Genomic DNA, 20,663 nt, shown 5'->3' on the forward strand with positions numbered 1-20,663 from the left:
CTGCAAAGTCTGTGTATTTGAATGCTACTGCAAGTCTTTGGAGTAGTCTGGAATAATGCTTCAAATGTTGTTGTCAGTATCCAACCCATCTGGCCATCTTACACATTTTTGTAGTCCTTGTCACAGCAAATCACATATACTGTCAAGGTATGTAGAGGGAGCTGATTAATTTTTGTTTAACAAGCCAATTTGCAGACAATAAGCATCCATTTGATTTAAGTCATAAAACATTACTTTCATTATGTATTGTTTCTTCAGGGAAATGCAGAATACAATTGTTCATCTCATAAGATATTTCAATTAATTACATGAGAGAACCCTCAAAACAAGGGTATTTTACCCATTGTCATCACAAACTACTTGTAGCAACTACCAGGATTGTTTATATACTTGTAAAATTTTAGGTTACTTTATGAAGAGCTGAGTATGACTATTAATAAATTACTATTTATCACAATGTCAAACAAACATAATACTTTCTGGCCTACAGCTCTGCTCTCAAATGTACTTTTAATTTTGGTCATGATTATCATTGTAACAGAAGTACACTTGAGCTGCACTTCTCAACAGAATGACGTTCTGTGCATCCAGAGGTGCGCTGCGCAGTGTACTCAAGACTGTGGTGATGATGTCTGGAGAGCTGGAGTTCGAGGACATTTTTTATGATGCGGACCAGCCACTGCAGTATGCAGGGACTGCACATCTGCTGTTTTTCGGCTTCGTGCTTCTCGTCACAGTCATTCTGACAAACTTGCTTGTTGGACTCGCTGTCAGTGATATACAGGTATGGTACCACCATCTGTCTTTATTCTGGTCACATGAATCATTTCTCATGCAGTGTATTCTATATAAATGACACAGATATCTATGACTCATCACTAGAATCTATATGTTTCCTGGTTACTATTCCAATCCTAGTTATCCACAAAGATTAAGAGATTTGAATTAAAAATGAAAATGTGCCATATATTCAGGCTGTCAAGCACATGGCACACAGATTGCAGAGAAATCTTCCACATTGAACAAGAGACGAAGAGAAGAAAATTAACCACTTTTTACTACATTCTGCAGACATTTGAAATATAAAAAAATTGGGAGCTTCAAGAAATAATTCCTATGGAGCTATAACAATTACAATAAATAAGTGCTGACTACTCACTTTATATCAAAACTATGTGCTAATATATTCCACACAGCAGGTGACACAGTAAGAGGAATTACATGAGTGCATGTACGCAGTGCACACTCATAAAATGATGGGCAGAAAGTATCAATACTTTAAAACAAATTTCACTGTGGGCCCTAAAGATGCAAACACACAGCAAACTAACTAAACATTACAAGGAAAAGGATAGACTGCTACTCACCATGAATATGACATGCTGATTGCAAACATGCACAATGAAATGACTGTTACATATTGCGTTTTCAGATAAAGTCTCCTATACATTCACACAAGCAGGTACACCTCACCCACACATGATTGCTATTTTCAGTCATTCCTGACAGAATGTGTGTGTTTTCCTTTTCGAAGAAGACTTTAGTCAAAAGCTCAATGTGTAACACTACTTTCGTTGTGCCTGTCTGCAACTCAACATGTCGCCTTTATGGTAAGTAGCAATCTATCCTTTCCGTAATAATGTTAATACTGTAACCTCTACTTTCCTCTGTTTGAAAACATTATAAGGCTAACATATCAAACTAATATTTCAGAACTCATTTTCTCTCTTTTTCATTTCATCTTTTTCTTTCTTCAAATATAACATTAAGAAGCTAAAATATGTTGCCCAAAATCTCATGATATTCCACTGATGTTTTCTGAGAGATGTAGGACTATGCACCAAAGGATATAAAAGTGCTGGCACAATGCACCAATATTGTAAATTTGCTTTCTCTCTAAATGAATGAACAAAGATAACTGAGCAAGTCACAGTGAACTATGATAGTGAAAGTCCATTAAGTTGGTAATTACATACGACAGATTTCACAAAATGTACAAGTGCTGCCAGTGCAATTATAAGAATCAGGAAAGTACTAAATCCAATCATCAGTATGCTAAACCTAAGACATTAAACGATATGTACAACTGGACTGAAATGTACAGTGCAAATCAATTGCTAAGTGGAGAAAACCAATAGTCAAAAGACAGAAAATGGTCGACAAACAAGGAGAAACAGCTACCAGGCAAAGATTGAAGATGGTTCAACAGTGGATGTAGATCATCTAATAATGGAATAAATTATTAACAAACAATGAAAATTAACAGGTACACACTACAAAAGATTGGTAAATAAAGAGAAAACAGTTGCCAGATAAAGAAAAGAGACCAGAGAATGATTAAAAGAGACCACTGATTACAGAAAAAAAGATCTCTAAAAAGGTAAAAAATTCCAGCTAAATAAGAAAGGGAGATCACTTAAAAAACAGCATACAGACAAAGCAAACAAGAAGAAGAATCTCAGAAATGTAATTAAAGCATGGTTTACAAGGGAACACAAGTAAACAAACATTCCCACTGGCATAAAAAAAGGCAGGCAAGTGCGAGTGCTCTTCATTTTGTCATATTCAGTTTGCTAGTATTCCACGGTAAACATTTTGGGACCTAATGCATTCCTTTCACAAAGAGTAGTATATTTCTGCTGATGGTCTTTGCTGTACTTGCACTTTTGAAAACTACAGAGATGGCATACGGACTTGTGATTCATCGTAGTATGCTGCTTCAAAGGCCTGAACATCTACTAGTATGCTGTGATAAGGCAACAGTGCATTGAACATTGATCAAAAACACATACTCCTTATAATTAATTGTCCCTTAATTACACATCAATGATATAAAACTTTAAGAAATACTATGAGAGTCGATACAAAAGACAAAAAACACATGTCTTTGACGCAACATACTGGATAAAGACGTGGATTGCAGAGTCGAAGAAAGTGGGTACGCATTCCGCCATATGCTAACTTTTTTTCTTTGTTTCTTTTTTTTTGTCTTAGTGTTTTAACACATTCTGATTATTTCTTATAATTGTAATACAAGTATATTCTGCAATATTTAATGTTATTTACACTTCTTTCAGATTAGAAAACAAAGGACAAAATAAATATTTAGCTGTTTATTTCCCTACACATGGTGATCTCAGAGCATGCCAGGAACCTAAGAGGACAGCTTAAATTGCTTTCATGAAGGATGGATCTCATTTCAGGGCAGGATTTGAGGAAGTCGTATCCCTGCTGGAGAGCCACATTCAGAGTCTGATCCAGTCCCGGAAAGTATCCTGTCACAAGTGGGGCACTTTTGGGGTTGTTCTGAATGTGGCTCTCCAGCAGGGATACGACTTCCTCAAATCCTGCCCTGAAATGAGATCCATCCTTCATGAAATCCTTCCCACTCCACCAAGAGTGTCTTTCCGCCATCCATCTAACCTTCGTAATCTCTTGGTTCATCCCTATGAAATCCCCAAACCACCTTCCCTACCCTCTGGCTCCTACCCTTGTAACCGAGCCAGTGTAAAACCTGTCCCATGCACCCTCCCACCACCACCTACTCCAGTCCTGTAACCCGGAAGGTGTACACGATCAAAGGCAGAGCCACGTGTGAAAGCACCCACGTGATTTACCAACTGACCTGCCTCACTGTGAAACTTTCTACGTGGGAATGATCAGCAACAAACTGTCCATTCCCATGAATGGACACAGGCAGACAGTGTTTGTTGGTAATGAGGATCACCCTGTGGCTAAACATGCCTTGGTGCATGGCCAGAACATCTTGGCACATTGTTACACCGTCCGGGTTATCTGGATACTTCCCACTAACACCAACCTGTCAGAACTCCGGAGATGGGAACTTGCCCTTCAGTCTATCCTCTCTTCCCGTTACCCACCAGGCCTCAACCTCCGCTAATTTCAAGTTGCCGCTGCTCATACCTCACCTGTCATTCAACAACATCTTTGCCTCTGTACTTCCGCCTCGACTGACATCTCTGCCCAAACTCTTTGCCTTTACAAATATCTGCTTGTGTCTGTATATGTGCGGATGGATATGTGTGTGTGTGCGCGCGCGCGCGAGTGTATACCTGTCCTTTTTTCCCCCTAAGGTAAGTCTTTCCGCCCCCGGGATTGGAATGACTCCTTACCCTCTCCCTTAAAACCCACATCCTTTCGTCTTTCCCTTCCTTCCCTCTTTCCTGATGAAGCAACCATTGGTTGCGAAAGCTTGAATTTTGTGTGTATGTTTGTGTGTCTATCAACATGCCAACGCTTTTGTTTGGTAAGTTACATGATCTTTGTTTATGCTGCACTGATTAAAATTAAAAATATATTCTCACCACTTGTGTTCACAGTATCTGTAATTATATGGCTGACTTACAAGTGTTATGTTCAAGATTTTTAATAATAAATAAAATCAATTCACCTGGGCTCACATTATCTGCCCTCTAATGTCATTTCATTAATCATATTTTATTAAGATTAGCTTCCTTATACATATGTTGCTGCAGCCAGCAGAACCAATGAGACATGGCAGTTACTGAAATGTGCAACAATCATTAATGTAAATTCACAGCTGCCAATAATAATAACTGCCATATATCTTGATTTCTTCATATTTTTTTCTAATTTTCAGTGCATCTGTGGGTGTCTTGGAGGGATTTTTTATACAGCTGTCTGGGCTGTCTGGGGTATGCCCAGATCTTTTTTTGTCTGGAGTAATTCAAATAGATTTTAATACGTCTTAGTGAAAATTCACTAAATGAGGACAGGCGTGAAGGCAATTTCATACATTTTATATTAAAAACCATCACACTTAGATGGTCTCCCACGCATATGCTTTCCATACTTGTTTACTGAGGACAATGAGAAGCTCCGGCAATTGACAATTAGTTGCACCACAGTGCCGCCCTATCTGCCAGACAATTGCACGCAGGTATGAGCAAAACCATCTTCGAGACTTGACATTAAACCCTGTTAACTGCCAAACATTTGGCAGATGTTTTGTAGGTAACTGAACGGGTAGCACTGAAGACTGGTAATAGAAAGGACTCTGGTTTACATCTCCTTTACAACAATTACTTTTTTTTTACTTTTATTTACATTCCATATTTTCTGTCAAGTGGAAACTGTAATAAAGAAACACTTGTAAGGGGTGCGTAGGCCCTTACTATAAGTTTGCACTCGGCACAGGTCGACAGGGCAAACTATCGATAGTGTGTCGTGTTGCGAGAGCGAGTGTAGAGTTGAGTTAGTCCCGTGTGGCGGGCCGAGCTGTGCGGAAGCCAGCAGTTGTGGTAATGCAAGGTTTACCGACAAAGGGAGTGGCCATCGCCGCGGTTTAACCCCTTTGTGTTAGAATAATACGGGAAAGTGATAAAGTATAATTACGAGAGTGATCAGTGATATTTCTGTGGCGTTCTTTTGATTTCGCGTCTACCGCGCCAGCATTATTTTGGATTTGTAGTGTTGGATTGCAGTGATTGTATCAGCGTGTGACGAATGTGAATAACGAAGAAACCTGTGCTGAGATTAGCCGTTATTAAAAGTGTATGACGAAGGCAGTGGCTGTCTCCTTTTTCTTGTGTTTTTGAGACGAATATAGGTCTTGATTAGTGAAGCTGTGTTGGCGTTATTCTTGTCACCAGACATTTCATTATTACAGCATTTGAGAAGGACAAAATGGAATGTAACAACTCTGTAGCAGTCCATTCCGATTGCCAGCCCCATTAGGTACACGGTCACATTAACTAATAATTTATTTGGGCTGCTATTAGATCCCGAACGAGCGGGATACATAAAATACGGACGTGTTACACACTGAATCATAATTTTCTAATAACAATAGTATTTTATTTTCAACTATAGGTCATTCATATGAAACAAATTAAAATTTGACATGGACATGTGAATACATCAATACTAATCCAGAACAAATTTCACTCTGCCGCAGTGTGTGAACAGAAATGAAAGTTCCACACAGGTTAAAAGCAGATTAACATGTCAGGAAGTTTCATCAATAAAACTGGTGCATGTTGTATGCTTGTTTCTCCACTAAACGACGGAAGAAGAAATTAGTGGGCATTAGCAGTAAATGTATTATTGATGAATATAACTCATTTTTGTTTCATGTGACACATAATTAAAAATAAAATGTTATTTTCATTAGAAAACTGTGATTCAATATTTACTTATTACAATTTTTACTTGACAAAAAATACAGAATTTAAATGAAAGTAAAAAGAAAAAAAATGTTGTAAAGGAGATCTGCACTAGTGTCTTTTCATCACCAGTCTTCGATGCTATCTTTTTCAGATGTATGTGAGTGGTTACAAGGTGATCCCCTCATCCTGCAGACGAGGTCCGCGCACGTCATCTCGAAGAAAAATGTAATGTCTCCCTGTCACTGAGAATTAGACACTCACTATAAGTTACCTTTTTATGTGCAGCACACCCCAGCTGCAGGGAGGATCCAAGAAAACACTGGCCAAAAAATTGGCATACTACTGTCAACAGCACGGGTGATGCTGGAGACGAGTAAAATATTCCTGTACAAAAGCCCAAAAATGAAGAATGTTCTTGTCACTGTTGTGCAACAGATAAGATATCAACATTCTCTTGATCTATGTCACAGCATTGGTCTTAGCGTGAGGGAAAAGGGGCAGTGGGTTCACTATGTGTGGGGTACCCATTCAGCTACAGGCATCTATGAAACATCTGCCAAATGTTTAGCAGGTAACAGTGCTCAGAAATCATCCCATTTTTAAGAGGCAACTTTTCAAGTTTTTCTTTTTCAAAATTATGTAGCATTGCTTTAGGATATTGACGTCTGGGCACAGATTTTCAAATCCTCTTAGTATATGTGAAAAAAATCAAAACTAGGCCTTTCGATAAGGTCTTCTTGTCAGATACAAGCTCATATTTAGGCACACAGTAGTAAAATCTATACAACCTGCTGTCTCGCTAGAGCACAAACACATATACAGTGCATAAAAATCCAACAATAACTCAAATACACTGCAGTCATTTTTACAAGTCTTGAAAAGAACAACCACAGTTTTGTGAAAGACTCAATGAGGGTAACATTTAGCAGCAGCACCAGGTATGTTGTGGCCTGACATCACTAACTGCACTTTCAGAAAGTTCAGGATTCAACATTTTAATCTTTGAGACTGTTTTGATACGAGGTACAACTTTTTTCAGCACTGAGAGACAACAAGGAAACATTCCTCCTCTCATGTCCTGCCCTCCAGGACACTGTGGCCATAGACCAACTTATTATCAACAGACTGTATGCGTCTGGGAAAATAATCTGACATGATTCAAATGTCTGGGGTTTTCAAAGTCTTTGAATGTGGTCAGCAAGTTAAGTGATGGGAGGTCAACAATAAATCAAGTGTAAATGCTAACCTTTCTTCAGGTTATGTTGTTTGATGATGATTAGTGTTCTGCTTATAAATTTCCTCCTCATTTGCAATGAATTAGAAACGGAAAAGCATCAACCAGCATATCAGCAAAGTTTGAAATAAATGCCAAAACAAACTGAAGCTGCAATTCAATGTTTAGTACACTATCTCCATGTGTTTCAATCTTACGTGCAAATTCAGAGACCTACATTCTTATTTTCCTATGCCATTTTGGTCAGTTTATCAAAAATAATGCACTCCCTGTGCAAAACAATTCTCTCTTAAAGTTTTGCACTGTGGCTCTAATTGTAGTGTTGTATCCTGTGCAGTGAATATTAGTGCCAGAAAACAATAACACAATGTTCACAGGCTATACCTGTTATCTCGAGTTCTCTTTTGTTCCCTCGCAGTTGTTCACAGACACATGCGAAAGGTAGCGAACAGTGGCAAATTATCTGTGAAGACTTGCTTGATTGGGTTTGCTTCTGTCTGCTCCGGTGTAAACCACATGTGGACAAGCTACATCATTTTTTGTGTAATTGACTTCTTCCGATATTCCAATAGATAATCATTGCTCTTCTGTAAATCTTGGTGATGGCACATTTAGTCCCAAAAGGAACCAAGCAATAATTCCCCCATCAGATATTGACACCATAAATTTGTTAGTACCCTCATACTTAAAACTTCTAGTCTTTTGTCTGATGACTTAGCTTCAGTGTAGTACTTTGTGACATTTCTAATACAGTGCTAAGAGACCTGGTGCTTACTCTTCAGTTCTTAGCAACAGAGTGCAGCAACATATTCTCTTCAACATCTTCATTATACTTCGATGACTGGCTTACCCCGGGCACTAGATGCTGTAGGTGCCACAAATGCACTATACTCCATCAAATGTCTAGGTGCTGATGGGATGTATGTACTAGGAAATTTTTATTGGCAGAGTTATCTTCCAACTACTGCTCTTCCATCTGCAATGCCCTAAATGATGTTCATGACACCATTTTACTCGTTTGTGGAAGTTGCCATGTAAAGAACATCATGAAATATCCTTAGCAGCTGCTGGCACGGTGCAGAGCTGTTGTGAACAGGACACATGTGCCATATTTTGCCTCAAGTCATTAGCCGCAGCTCAAATTTCATGTGACATGGGACTGTACACTCTGCCAGTCAGCAACATTTGGTTCACAAGTTCTTACGTAATTTCTCATACTGCATACTCACACAGAAGAAATGAGCTTTTCCCATATCTCCTCAGTGCTGGGTGATGCAAATCAGGACTTTGGTGTGTCATGTAATGCATCTGTGGGAGGATAATATGTCACAATCTTGAGGTTCTCTGGTGCCTCATTTCGTGATTAACTTATTTTCTTTATCTTGTAAATGTTATCAACAGGAGAAAAATTAACAACAATCATTATTGAGTTGCTTTTCATATCAGCATACAGTCCTTGGAATGTTTCGGCTCATTTATGACTCACCCTGTATAGAGCAAGGGAATTCAAAGAAGAAACAAACAAAAAAAAATTAACTATGTAACTTTTTTTTCTTTTTTTTCTTTTTTTTTTTTTTTGAGATGATAAACGAAATTTTATTACTCTTCACAAAAAGTGGTTAGAATATACTGTTGAAATTATGTGTATTTGCAAAGAGACAGTTTTTGTTTCCTGAGTGTCCTCCTGCCAACAGACTCACTACATTCATTCTAAAGTTTTTTGAGCCTCCTGGGTGGTGCTACATGATTATTGGAGCTGGCATCTAGATTTATCTACTACAGATCTCCTGGGTTAAACATGAACATGAGACTACTTCACAACGATTCTTTTCAGAACCAACCAACCACACACCTAAGCCACAACATTCGGATTTTACAGCTCAACGTCGAAGGGCTCAGCCGATCTAAATCACAACATCTCTCCCGTATGCTACTCGAAAACAATGTAGATGTGGCAGTCATTCAAGAAACTCATATAGTTACGAATGAAGACTGTATTCCAAGAGGACGTGTAGCTGGCTATGAAGTCCTGGGAGCTACATACCACCAGAGCTACAGCTGTGCTACCCATATACGCAGCAACATTGAAAATGTGCATCTGATATCTGCAAACTCCATAAAAAATATTGAGACTGTTTCAGTTAAAGTTAAAGATGTTACTGTAACAAATGTCTAGAAGCCTCCAGCAGATAACTGGCCAGCTCATGTTCTTCCCGTTTCATCGCATCCAAGCGGATATATTGGCGACTTCAACAGCCATCACAGCAATTGGCAATACAGTGATACTGATGAAAATTGTAAGGATCTGGCAAATTGGGCTGAACATACCAACCTTAGCCCAGCTTTTGACTCAAAGGACAAGGGAACATTTAAATCTGCAGCCTGGAACAAGGATTCCAATCTTGACCTATGTTTTGTAACACAGGACTCCCAGAGACAACTTCTACATACAGTAAGGACAGTCCTTGGAGGTTTCCCAAAAAGCCAACACCGGCCAGTAATTATAGACATAGGATTTCAAATTCCTGTAATAGATCAATGCCTAGACCAAGGTGGAACTTCAGAAAAGCAGACTGGACTAAATTCTCCAGAGAACTTGATAAAGTGATCAGATGGATCCCCCCATTAAGTGAAAATTATGAAAGATTCGTCAGAGCAGTTCTAACAACAGCAAAAAAATGCATGCCTGGAGGGTTCCAGAGAAAATATATACCAGCCTGGAGTAATGACTGTGAAGAACTGTATCAGTCCTATTTAACCACCAATGATAGCGGAACTGCTGTAGAACTCCTAAAACACCTTGATAATGCTCGTAAAGAGGACTGGGAGCAAAAAACAGAAAGTATGGATTTTTAAGAGGTCATGCAGAGAGACATGGAACCTCTTGAGAAAACTGGGAGGAAGTCGACCACCCACCCGAAAATATCCTGAAGTAACACCACACCAGATTGTGAACAGAATAAGTTCTCTCTCCAAAGCACCCCCCCCCCCCTTCCCCAATAAGCTACACACAAGAATGGTTAACAAAAAACTTAAAAACCTGAAGCAGAAGGCACCCAACAAATCAGAGTACTACAGAGACTTCACTGTAGATGAGATCACTGCAGAAATCAAAGAAATGAAAAAAGGCAAAGCTCCAGGATTTGACGGGATACAGCCGGAGTTCCTCATCAATTGTGGAAACAGGACTCGTAGATGGCTTGCAAGTTTCTTCACTAATATTATGCTATCAGGGAGCATGCCAAAAGCCTCCAAAAAAACAAAAATCATATCAATACTGAAGCCGGGTAAACCAGCGAACAAAACTGCTAGCTGCTCGAACATGCTTTTGGAAAGAGTCATCCTCAACCGAATCGGTCCAAAGACACATGAAGTTATTCCCATCGAACAGGCAGGAGTCAGACCAAATAGAAGCTGCACTGACCAAGTGCTCAGGTTAAATACACACATAGAAGCTGGATTCCAACGTCGCCTTAAAATGTCAGTGGCTTTTATTGATCTTACTGCTGCCTATGATACAATATGGAGACAAGGACTCTTGTACAAACTTGCCAGTGTCACACACTGCCAAACCACAATCAGGCTCATGAACAACATGCTATCTGAGAGATACTACCAAGTAGGCCTTGGCAACCAACTAGGCAGACAGAAGTAACTTGATAATGGTCTTCCTCAAGGCTCAGTTTGATGCCAATCCTGTTCATCTTCTATACATCTGACCTCCCTGAAACAAAGGAAGTTCATCTATGCAGATGATTTGGCCTTGGCCACCCAGCAGAGAACATTCTTGAAGGTGATGGGGAGATCCTATCCGCAGATCTAAGCACAATAGATGAATACTTCAAAAAGTGGAGACCGATACCAAATCCAATGAAGACTAAAGTCAGCTGCTTTCACCATAACAACAGAATGGCCAATGTGAAGTTGAATGTCACCTTTAATGGTCAGGTCCTTCACCACCAAGACTCTCCAGAATATCCAGGAGTGACTCTTGATTGAACCCTCTCTTACAGGAAGCACATAGAAAAAACTGCATCAAAGCTAAGATCATGCAATATCATACAGAAGCTGATTGGTATCTCATTGGGCGCAAGAGCAACGACACTGCGATGCACTGCCTTAGGGCTGGTCTATTCTGTTGCTGAATACTGTGCCCCAGGGTAGTTCAATAGCACACATGTGAGAAAAATTAATGTGGAGCTAAATGCAGCAATGAGGACAATAACAGGCTACATCAGATCTCCTCCTCTATACTGGTTACCACCTCTGGCAACACTGCTCCACCAGACCTCCAAAGACAGAACGCCCTCCTCAAGGAATACCAAAACTTACTTAAAATTCCCGAGCTTCCAATGCACTCTGACGTTCCTGCATTCCGAATGAACCAATTAAAGTCTAGGCAGCCATCTGTCCTACTGGCAGAATCACTACAGGCAGCAACTTACAGTATCAACAAAAAGTGGACAGAAATGTGGAACACTATTGCCCATGAAGAACATCAGACCTTCCAAAGACTTGACACAAGACCACCCAGTATGGAACTAATGCGATGTGCCTGGAAATCAAACAATCAAAGCTGCACAGGCCATGGCATCTGTGCTGAAAACCTCTACTGATGGGGAAGGGCTTCATCTTCTCAGTGTGACTGTGGAAATGAACACCAGACGATCCCTCACATTGTAACAAGCTGTAGGAGAAGAGCCTACCATGGGAACTTGGAAGATTTATTTGAAGTGACAGATGCAGGCCTTGAATGCATCGACAAATTAGATATTTATTTAAAGACTTATTTTTTAAATTATAAATTATGAAAGTAATATATTTTTGTAAAATTTTGTAAAACTATGTAATCCACAATTGCTAGTTGCTGTTCATACGTAATGCCATACGCAAAATAAGTAAAATAAAATAACTCACCCCACCCACCTCCGCTCTCTCTCTCTCTCTCTCTCTCTCTCTCTCTCTCTCTCTCTCTCTCTCTCGTGTGTGGGGGTGGGGGTGGGGGGCATGTGCATGCACATGCGTGTGCATTAGAGAGCTCTGTCAAGTCTATATGAGGTGCATCAACTATTAATCTGCATTCCTAATTTGGATGTCACTGGCAAAATTTTGTCAGTTTTCAAGCTGGAGGAACCACATGATTGATAGTAATGATAACTCCTTCAATTATTCAATTTTATCCACTGAATGTGCTTGCTTATCTAGCATCAGGTATTTCAAGTATTATGAAGTCTTTTGAAAGATATAACCCCTGGTCATCATAAACTTCACTCTACGATATTTCAACTGGACATTTGAAGATGATCGTCACGTGTCCAGTTTAAATATGGTGGAGTGAAGTTTACGATGACCGGCTGCGATCCCAAAATTTCTTTGAACAATTAATTCACTGGAAAATTTTAAATTTCACAGATATCATTCCTTTTAGTGGCACTGATCTTTCCTTTAATCAGCTCAGAACATGCATCATAGCTTCAAAACACAACAACAATAAGAATAAAGGGAAAAACTATTTAGACTCAAAAACATCTATACTTATCTCTGAATACTAATCACAAGATTCTACTGGACACATGAAAACTAGATCTTTACTTCCAGTACTGTAAACCTCAAAAACTCTCTATAAATACAAATCAACTGAGTTGAAGTGTTTCCAGTGTGCTTCCGCAGCTCTTCAGCCGGAATACTATTAAGGCGAAGTTAACTGAAACTAGCTTAAAACTGTTCCAGATGCAGAAATATTCATCCAGTATTGTGGAGCATGCCTTCATTATATATTGATTACACCCAAATGTGAGCATGTCCTCAAGGAAGTCATTTCTGTTGGTAGATGTGAAGTCTGTATCAACTACAAGATACAAATTACTTTCTTTATGAGAGTAATAAAACATATTTCAACTTACAAAATGGGTTTACTGAATTAAAATTCAGAAGTTGCAACAATTAATAATGGTAGTGGTCTTGGCGAGTTACATGTGAACCTCTTCTTTTTAAATGAAATACTCTAATGCTAAGCCTTTTCCTACACTCCAGTTCACAAGATTTCTCTTTTACACACATCAGGGTCTACAGCGTTCAGCAGGTCTGGACCGTCTTGTACGACAGGCTGAACTGGTGGCCCATCTGGAGAGTGCCCTCTTTTCACGTTTGTTGACATGGCTGCCACCACGACTTCTCTCTATGGCCCATCAAAGTGCACTGTTGCTCACTTCTCCATACCACAGTTCAGTTTACGTCCGGCCCAACCATCCACAGGTGATTAAATAATCTCTAATTACATTTACATTAGTGCATTATCACCTGCTTATCAAATTTTCCTGCATGACAATGGATATTTACCGCTAAAAGTTTAGACATTTCAACTTGGTTTCAGAAAATATACTACTTCTAGATAAAGTGCCAAAAATAAATAAAAAGCAGAAAAGTTGGTCTGTGTGTATGGCATAATAGAAATACCATGAAAAATACATAAAACTGGAACTTATTAACACCCAGATCAAGGGAATAGGAAAATCTTAATGTACTGGTATTGAATAAAATAACTTAGAATTGTTGCTTATAGGCTGTAACGTTTCTCATTTATCCTGAGTCTTGTATGATTTTGTTTTCCTTTATGTTTGTATTTCAATAAAAATGAATAAATATAAATAAAAAGAAATGTATTTCAATCAAAATTAAGAAATACAAACCAAAAGGAAAGTGACACTCTGCAAGATTCAGTAAACAGCCTGATGAAAAAGAAACAGCAGCAGCTTCCTTTTGAAGACAGGAGGAAGGTTCTGAGTTTTACAACCTATAGTATTTTCATTATAGACACAGTGCTGGAACAACTGGCCAATGGTGGTGAAAAAACATACTGTCACTTTGTGCAACAGAAATAATTTGGAGAAATCATAGAAAACATAAATCTGAATGACCAAATGGAAAATTAAACACCTTCATCCTGAATATAAGAACAATGTGTTAACTACTACAACATGTCACTTAATGTTTGCTCTTCTTGACAGGAGTATGTTCTAAGTATTGAATGGTCTCCACATGTGTTCTTTCAGCAATTACCTCACAATCATCTGTAGACTCAGAAACAAGCAGACTGGCAGACACTACAACAGCAATACCATTCATATGCTGTGCAAGCTGTAAGTGATCCCTGCTGCCTCATACTAACGTTGCTCTCATAGTTCAGGCAGCATATAAAACAAGCATGCAATTGTATTTGCATTAAATCAGAGATGAAACATGGAGAGACCCAGTTTTCTGGAAATAAATGATTTGAAAATGAACAATTATTCCACAAGTATTTTTGATGATACAACCTAAGTGTTTACTTGTCCAGTTCATACAATTTTACCTGGAACAATGTGACTGTATTTATTTACTATCCATCTTTACGCATTGCAAAGCAGTAAATTTGTTCTTTGTGAACATACACACATACAATTACATAAATAAAACCCATGGTCTAAAAGATATTTTCAGATGATAATTGGCTATCAAAACACAAAATGTCCATCATACCGCACACAATATATTCAACATTTTCACATATATAAGTTTGATCTACATGAAACTACATTAGTACTTTTACGGCACAATTTGAATTCTTCTACTTTATAAAATGCTCTTTCTGTAAGCCATTTCTGTATGGTGGTTTTAAACATACTTACCACAGCATCATCCTACTTTTTCCTCTTGAGCCTTGCCTTTCAGTAAAAAAATGAAAGGAAGGGCACATTAGCAGGCTACACCACAAGATCAAATACATAGGCCAATTCATGACATTCATTACTTAACCTGTTTCTGTTTTAATTCATAATTCTCTGTAACATTCCCCCAGGAGAACTATTCACTCTGGTAGCAATGCACTGTAATTGACTGACTATATATATTCAGCAAATTTGTGATATCTATACTGCAGACTGCATAAACCAGAATTTTTTCTTTTTAAGTGAGATTTAATAACAACATTATGTATCCTTCTGGAATAGAGCACTTTTCACTGAATCAACAAATAATTTCATGCAGATACTTCCGTTTAACAGAAATAGAAATTTTGTTGTTCTGTACCATTTGTCAAACAGGGTAGTAGAAAGACTGGAAGATTTATGTCTAAGAGACAAAGAGTAAAAAATAGTGGAATTCAACACTAATTTTGTTTATATGTCTTACAGGACAAGACATGGCATGCATTTAATGCAGACAACAAATGACATTTTAGTTGAGTTGCTATGAAGCACAAATGTCTCACTCAACAAATGTTGACAGTAAATATCTGCCTAGAATATAAAATATGCAACTGAACATTTTTTTTCTTAATAACTGTTGTCTCTTTCTGCACATATAATTTAAAAAAAAAATAAAAAGAAAGACAGTTGATATAAACTAAACTATGGAAGAAAAAGTAAACTGTTTAGATCCCCATTTCCCTCTGTGTTGTAAATACCTCATAAGTTTTAAGTTATGTATTATTTATCAATCATGAAGTCTAACACATATTCTGAACTGATTACGTACACTGTAATTGCAGGCTGATCGATTACCTGCAGAAATAGCACGTTCTGCGTATCGGCTTGTTGCAGAAAGAAAATCACTGCTTCAACATCCTGGACGAATAAACAAACATGAACTTGCCTACTCAGTGTTTTTTGATCCTACAGAGCATGATGATGAGTTGTGTACCCTTAGACGAGTGGCTTCTGCACCTACAGACCGTATGATAGCACATGTCAAGGCAATGCATGCTGAACAACGGCGACAAAATTCTTTGTCTGAAGAACGTTTCAATAAGATTACCAGCCAGTTGGAAGAACTGCAAAATTCCTTGCGGGAAAAGAGTAATTCAGATGAACAACACAAGTATTAATGTTCTGTCAAACACTGTATTAAAATACAAATATGTAAAGCACCACCAGCACATTAATAATAAAATTACAACAACAAACACATGGTATAACACATCTTCCTAACATGCTGATCGTGCTAATATGTAAGTAATTTTCCCTTCTACCAAAATAAAAAAGGAATATTAAACCAAATTTTAAAATGTGAAGTCCAGATTGTGTTTGGAACTGGTACTCTATTTATTTACTTATTTATTTATTTGACATGTTATCTGATATTACGTAGTAAAATTTTGAAATGATTTCATTTGTATATCTAGTATGTCTTGAGTTGTTCCCCCTTTTCCCATTCCTGAGTAGTCTATTAGTCGGAACACAGACTATAAAATCACAATCATCAATCTAGCATTCCTAGAAGTAGAAAAGTCAAGGGCCTGGAGAAATGTGTTAAGTGCATAGTTCCTTAACTGCACAGTCAGTTCGTATCTACAATGCATTGTCATAATGACCAGCCTGAAAACAAATTTTATACAGAATTTTTGGCATTCAGGCTGTCAGGATGTTTCACCAGTGCCTTGGCCTCATCTTTCCCATCAGAATTGTAACAGGTCTTGATACATGTCTCAGGTGAGTGAAATTTAAGTGAAGTGCAACATTTGTATGGAAATGAAATGAAGGCATGTCAGTTAATTTATTTGAATGTACACATAAGAGTGCTGTCAGTTACTCCACAATTAAACTTTCCTTTTAACAGTTGCTATCATTAACCTTTAAAATAGGGTGAGCTAAAATCACTACCTAAAGAGAATTTATTTTCACTTTTAAAGACGGTGCAGTTTTCACACATTTAAATCACATTCTGAACAATCTCTCACAGTTTATTTGTTTATGTTTATAGGAGTGCATAGTTTCACGGCGATATGTACTAATAAAGGTTCAGGCTTCCAGCCACGTCAAGTGGTTTAAAATCCACAATATCTCTGCTGAGTACTCCTCAGCCACTGTGAAATGGTGACTGTCTTCTGGTTGCTGCTGCCGTCCTTATATAGCCGTGCTCCCTCCCATAACGTCACTGGTACCCACTCCAGCACCATATATGGTAATGTTTGCGTTGTGCAGCTTCCTCGCCTGCTTCAGCCTTCCAATGGCCGGGTCCCACGCTGTGCTTAGCTGCAGGCCGCCGTCTTTATTGAGCATGCTGTCACAAGTTTTTATTTCAATGCCTTATTTTTTTATGCTATCCCAAAAACTGTTAGTCCGTGTGATAATAGATGTCTCGTAGAAAGCAGTATGATGGCCTTTTTCTAATGCATGCTCTGCTACCGCTGATTTCTCTGGGTACTGTAGATGTAAACATCTCTCGTGTTCTACACAGCACTGTTCAACAGTACGCACAGTCTGTCCAATATAGAACCGTGCACATCCACATGGTATTTTACATACTCCTGGCATTATGAGGCCTACATCATCTTTCACAGACCTCAAAAGTTGTCGAATTTTTGCTGGGGCCCTGAAGACCAAATCAATTTTATTCCTCTTTAGGAGCCGGCTTATCTTTCCTGTTATTGAGCCACAGAATGTCAAGACCGCATACTTCTTTGAGTCCTCCTTGGAGTCTTCGCGTTGTGTGGTATTGCGGGACTTAGTCTCTGAGCGGTGAGCAGCCACACACCTGGAGTGAACTCTGACTTCTCGTGTAAATATCGAAGTGGAGTATTGTGTTTCGCGATGAGTTTGTGAATGATCGAATTGTGTCAAATGGATATGCACTCGAGTGTAATAGTAATTCTAAATATGACCACTTTTGCTATTAGTTTTCTTTCTGAATAAACATTATTCTAACCAAATTGCAACTGTGTGGCCTTCATAATTTATGGTTTGTTAATTTAGTTCCCGATATTATTATTATTGTTATTATATGTTATGTTAACTTTGTATTTCGCAAACTTGCCCTCAGCCAGACAATTTAACCAAAGGGGCACGTAATATGACACATGTGTTTCAACCCCCAGACGAGTTTGAGCCAAAACATTTAGAAGAAGAGGAACCCCATGTGAGCCTGAACATCTATGTGATGTTAGCTCGCAAGTATTCGGCTGAAAGCTCATGGATTTTAAACCACTTGATGCTGCTGGAAGTGCGAAAAACCTTTATTGTTTACCTTTTTCAGAATTTTCCTTATAAGGTACATACGCTGCAAAATTCTAATTTTCTCAGTTACTGTTTCATAAATATCCAATTGCTAAAAGAGCTGTAAAGACAATAGCAGTGCAAGAACCGATGGCAAATGCAATAACAGAAGACAATGAAATTCATCCATTACGCAAGGTATTAAAAATGCTATAGTCCACCAAAGTTATGTAGAGTTATGGAAAGTTTAACCAAAATTCAGCTGCAATATAAGTCTAGACTGTAATCAGGCTCTGAAGCACTTTCCTTTGGTCTGTATTTGGTGTACTCTTCAAGATTTCTATGAAGCTTCCAAAGTAAATTGCAGCTTATGAAAACACAAAACTCTATCTTGTGCATATCAGAAGAACAGCAGTTTGTCAGACTAACACCATGTGGTGATATGGCTCCCCATAGTTTTTTGGGTGGTAAAGACACTGACTACCTGCACTTAGTATCTTCATGGAAAAAGTGCCTTTTGTTCTGGTCTGCAGCTGAGAAGAATGAATGTGATCAGAATGCACAGTCAACTTGCTGCCACATTCTTATGTCCTGTAGACAGAATACTAAGTACTGTTCTAAACACATGTTCTCAAGTGCAGACTGAATTCAAGAGTTTCAGGATATATAAATATGTTAAATCATCTGGTCTCTTCAAATTTTTCATTTGTGTGTGCTACGTGGCACCAGTAATTTCTTAATACTGAAACTGTGCATGCAACTATTGAAATGTGTTTTTTCATTTTTGTACACCATTTTATTCAGTTAAAACATTGCCAATGGTGAACTACTTTCACCCATTTCTCACTTGCAAGTTTCACTACAAAAGAAGAGTGCAACAGAAGACCAAAAATGAAGTTTATGGGTAAGACAATATTTTCGGGGCTGTTGTGGAGTGAACAGGAATGACACATTCTTCTGAGCTGCTAGCTAGACAAACCTCTGTGTTTGCAGGGGGGGGGGGGGGGGGGGGGTAAACTGAAGAGCAATGACTGCTATCAGCTGCAGCAGGACACTAAGTAATATCAATGGCGACTGCAGATAGGTGGCACTCAGTGGGAGTGTGGATCAACTGTGAAGTGTACTGAGATAGTCTGTGCAGTTGCAATAAAGCTGCGTCCTGGATGGCGCAGTGGTTACTGCACCTGCTTAGCCAGCAGGAGATCCCGGGTTCGAATCCCGGTCCAGTACACATTTTCGCTCGTTGCTGCTGATACCGCTTAATGTCCCGCTGAGCTGATAGCAGTCATCCCCCTTCACTTTACAAACCCCTGGGTATTTGGTGGGAAGTACTATCATAAATTTATTTCATACATTTCCAATACCTAATATGTAACTTTCAACACTGAAATATCTCCATTCCATACTGCTTACTCAAAATGCAAAATATCATATAAAATTAATGTTATGTGTAAAGACAACACCATCTGTGTAGAGGAAGGAAGGAATGGAAAGGAAAGGAAAGGAAAGGAAAGGAAAGGAAAGGAAATGAAATGAAATGAAAGGAAATGAAAGTAAAGTAAAGTAAGGGATTAATGTCATGTTGACAGAGACTTCACTTGAGATGGAGTTCAATCTTAGATCAGACAAGGCCCAGATAGGAAATTGCATAGGACCTTTTTAAAGGAGCCATTCTGGTATTTTACTGAAGTAACTTAAGGAAACCACATAAAACTTAAATGTGAATGGAGAGATAGGGAGTTGACTCTGCTCCTGAATGCAAGTTCAGGGTCCCAACCACTTCAGTCACTCGTCATATAGATGAAACATTGAGCATTGGATAGACAAATAAATCATAAGTTAATCAGTTTTCTGAACTGTTAAATATTCCTATGCAAGGTAAGTAGTGGTCTTCACTCACAGTATTGTTTATTTAAGTGAAATCAGCAATGAAATAAAAGATTGCTGTGACTCACCAGTAATCTGCAGCTGTAAGAAGTACCATCTTCCATTTCAATCTGTGCAAGGTCATGTGCACCAGATAAAACATCACTTGATGGTAATTTGCAATTTTTAACTTTTGCTTCATAGATGACTTCAACATTGGAGGTTCTTTCTTCCAGACATTTACTAACTGAGTCTACTAAAAGGTCATTTTCAACTATGTATGCAATCTCTTCTGCCATCCCATCATTGTTGAATGTTATCATTGCATCTGACAGAGCATCCCAAACCTAAGAATAGAAAGATGAAATATAAAACTTTCTAGTTTTAACATGATAAATAAATGGAAACACAAGTAGCAGAGACAAAATAGAATCATTCCAAAAA

General features: G+C 38.4%; 2 protein-coding genes across 2 annotated transcripts in view; one reads left to right on the forward strand and one right to left on the reverse strand.

Moving 5' to 3' along the window:
• LOC126183844 (transient receptor potential channel pyrexia-like) overlaps positions 1-16,480 on the forward strand; it is a 190,246-nt gene extending 173,766 nt beyond the window's left edge. The window contains exons 8-10 of the mRNA XM_049926153.1: positions 592-784; positions 13,447-13,638; positions 15,911-16,480. Coding sequence (XP_049782110.1) covers positions 592-784; positions 13,447-13,638; positions 15,911-16,246 — 721 coding nt within the window. The 3' untranslated portion in view covers positions 16,247-16,480. The remainder of the gene's footprint in view (positions 1-591; positions 785-13,446; positions 13,639-15,910) is intronic.
• Positions 16,481-16,709: 229 nt separating this feature from the next.
• LOC126183901 (ubiquinone biosynthesis monooxygenase COQ6, mitochondrial) overlaps positions 16,710-20,663 on the reverse strand; it is a 30,354-nt gene continuing 26,400 nt past the window's right edge. The window contains exons 3-4 of the mRNA XM_049926275.1: positions 20,309-20,566; positions 16,710-16,736 (exon numbers count right to left, since the gene is read on the reverse strand). Of these exons, the coding sequence (XP_049782232.1) occupies positions 16,710-16,736; positions 20,309-20,566 (285 nt within the window). The remainder of the gene's footprint in view (positions 16,737-20,308; positions 20,567-20,663) is intronic.

This window comes from Schistocerca cancellata, chromosome 1, assembly GCF_023864275.1.
Source record: "Schistocerca cancellata isolate TAMUIC-IGC-003103 chromosome 1, iqSchCanc2.1, whole genome shotgun sequence".
Taxonomy (NCBI): domain Eukaryota; kingdom Metazoa; phylum Arthropoda; class Insecta; order Orthoptera; family Acrididae; genus Schistocerca; species Schistocerca cancellata.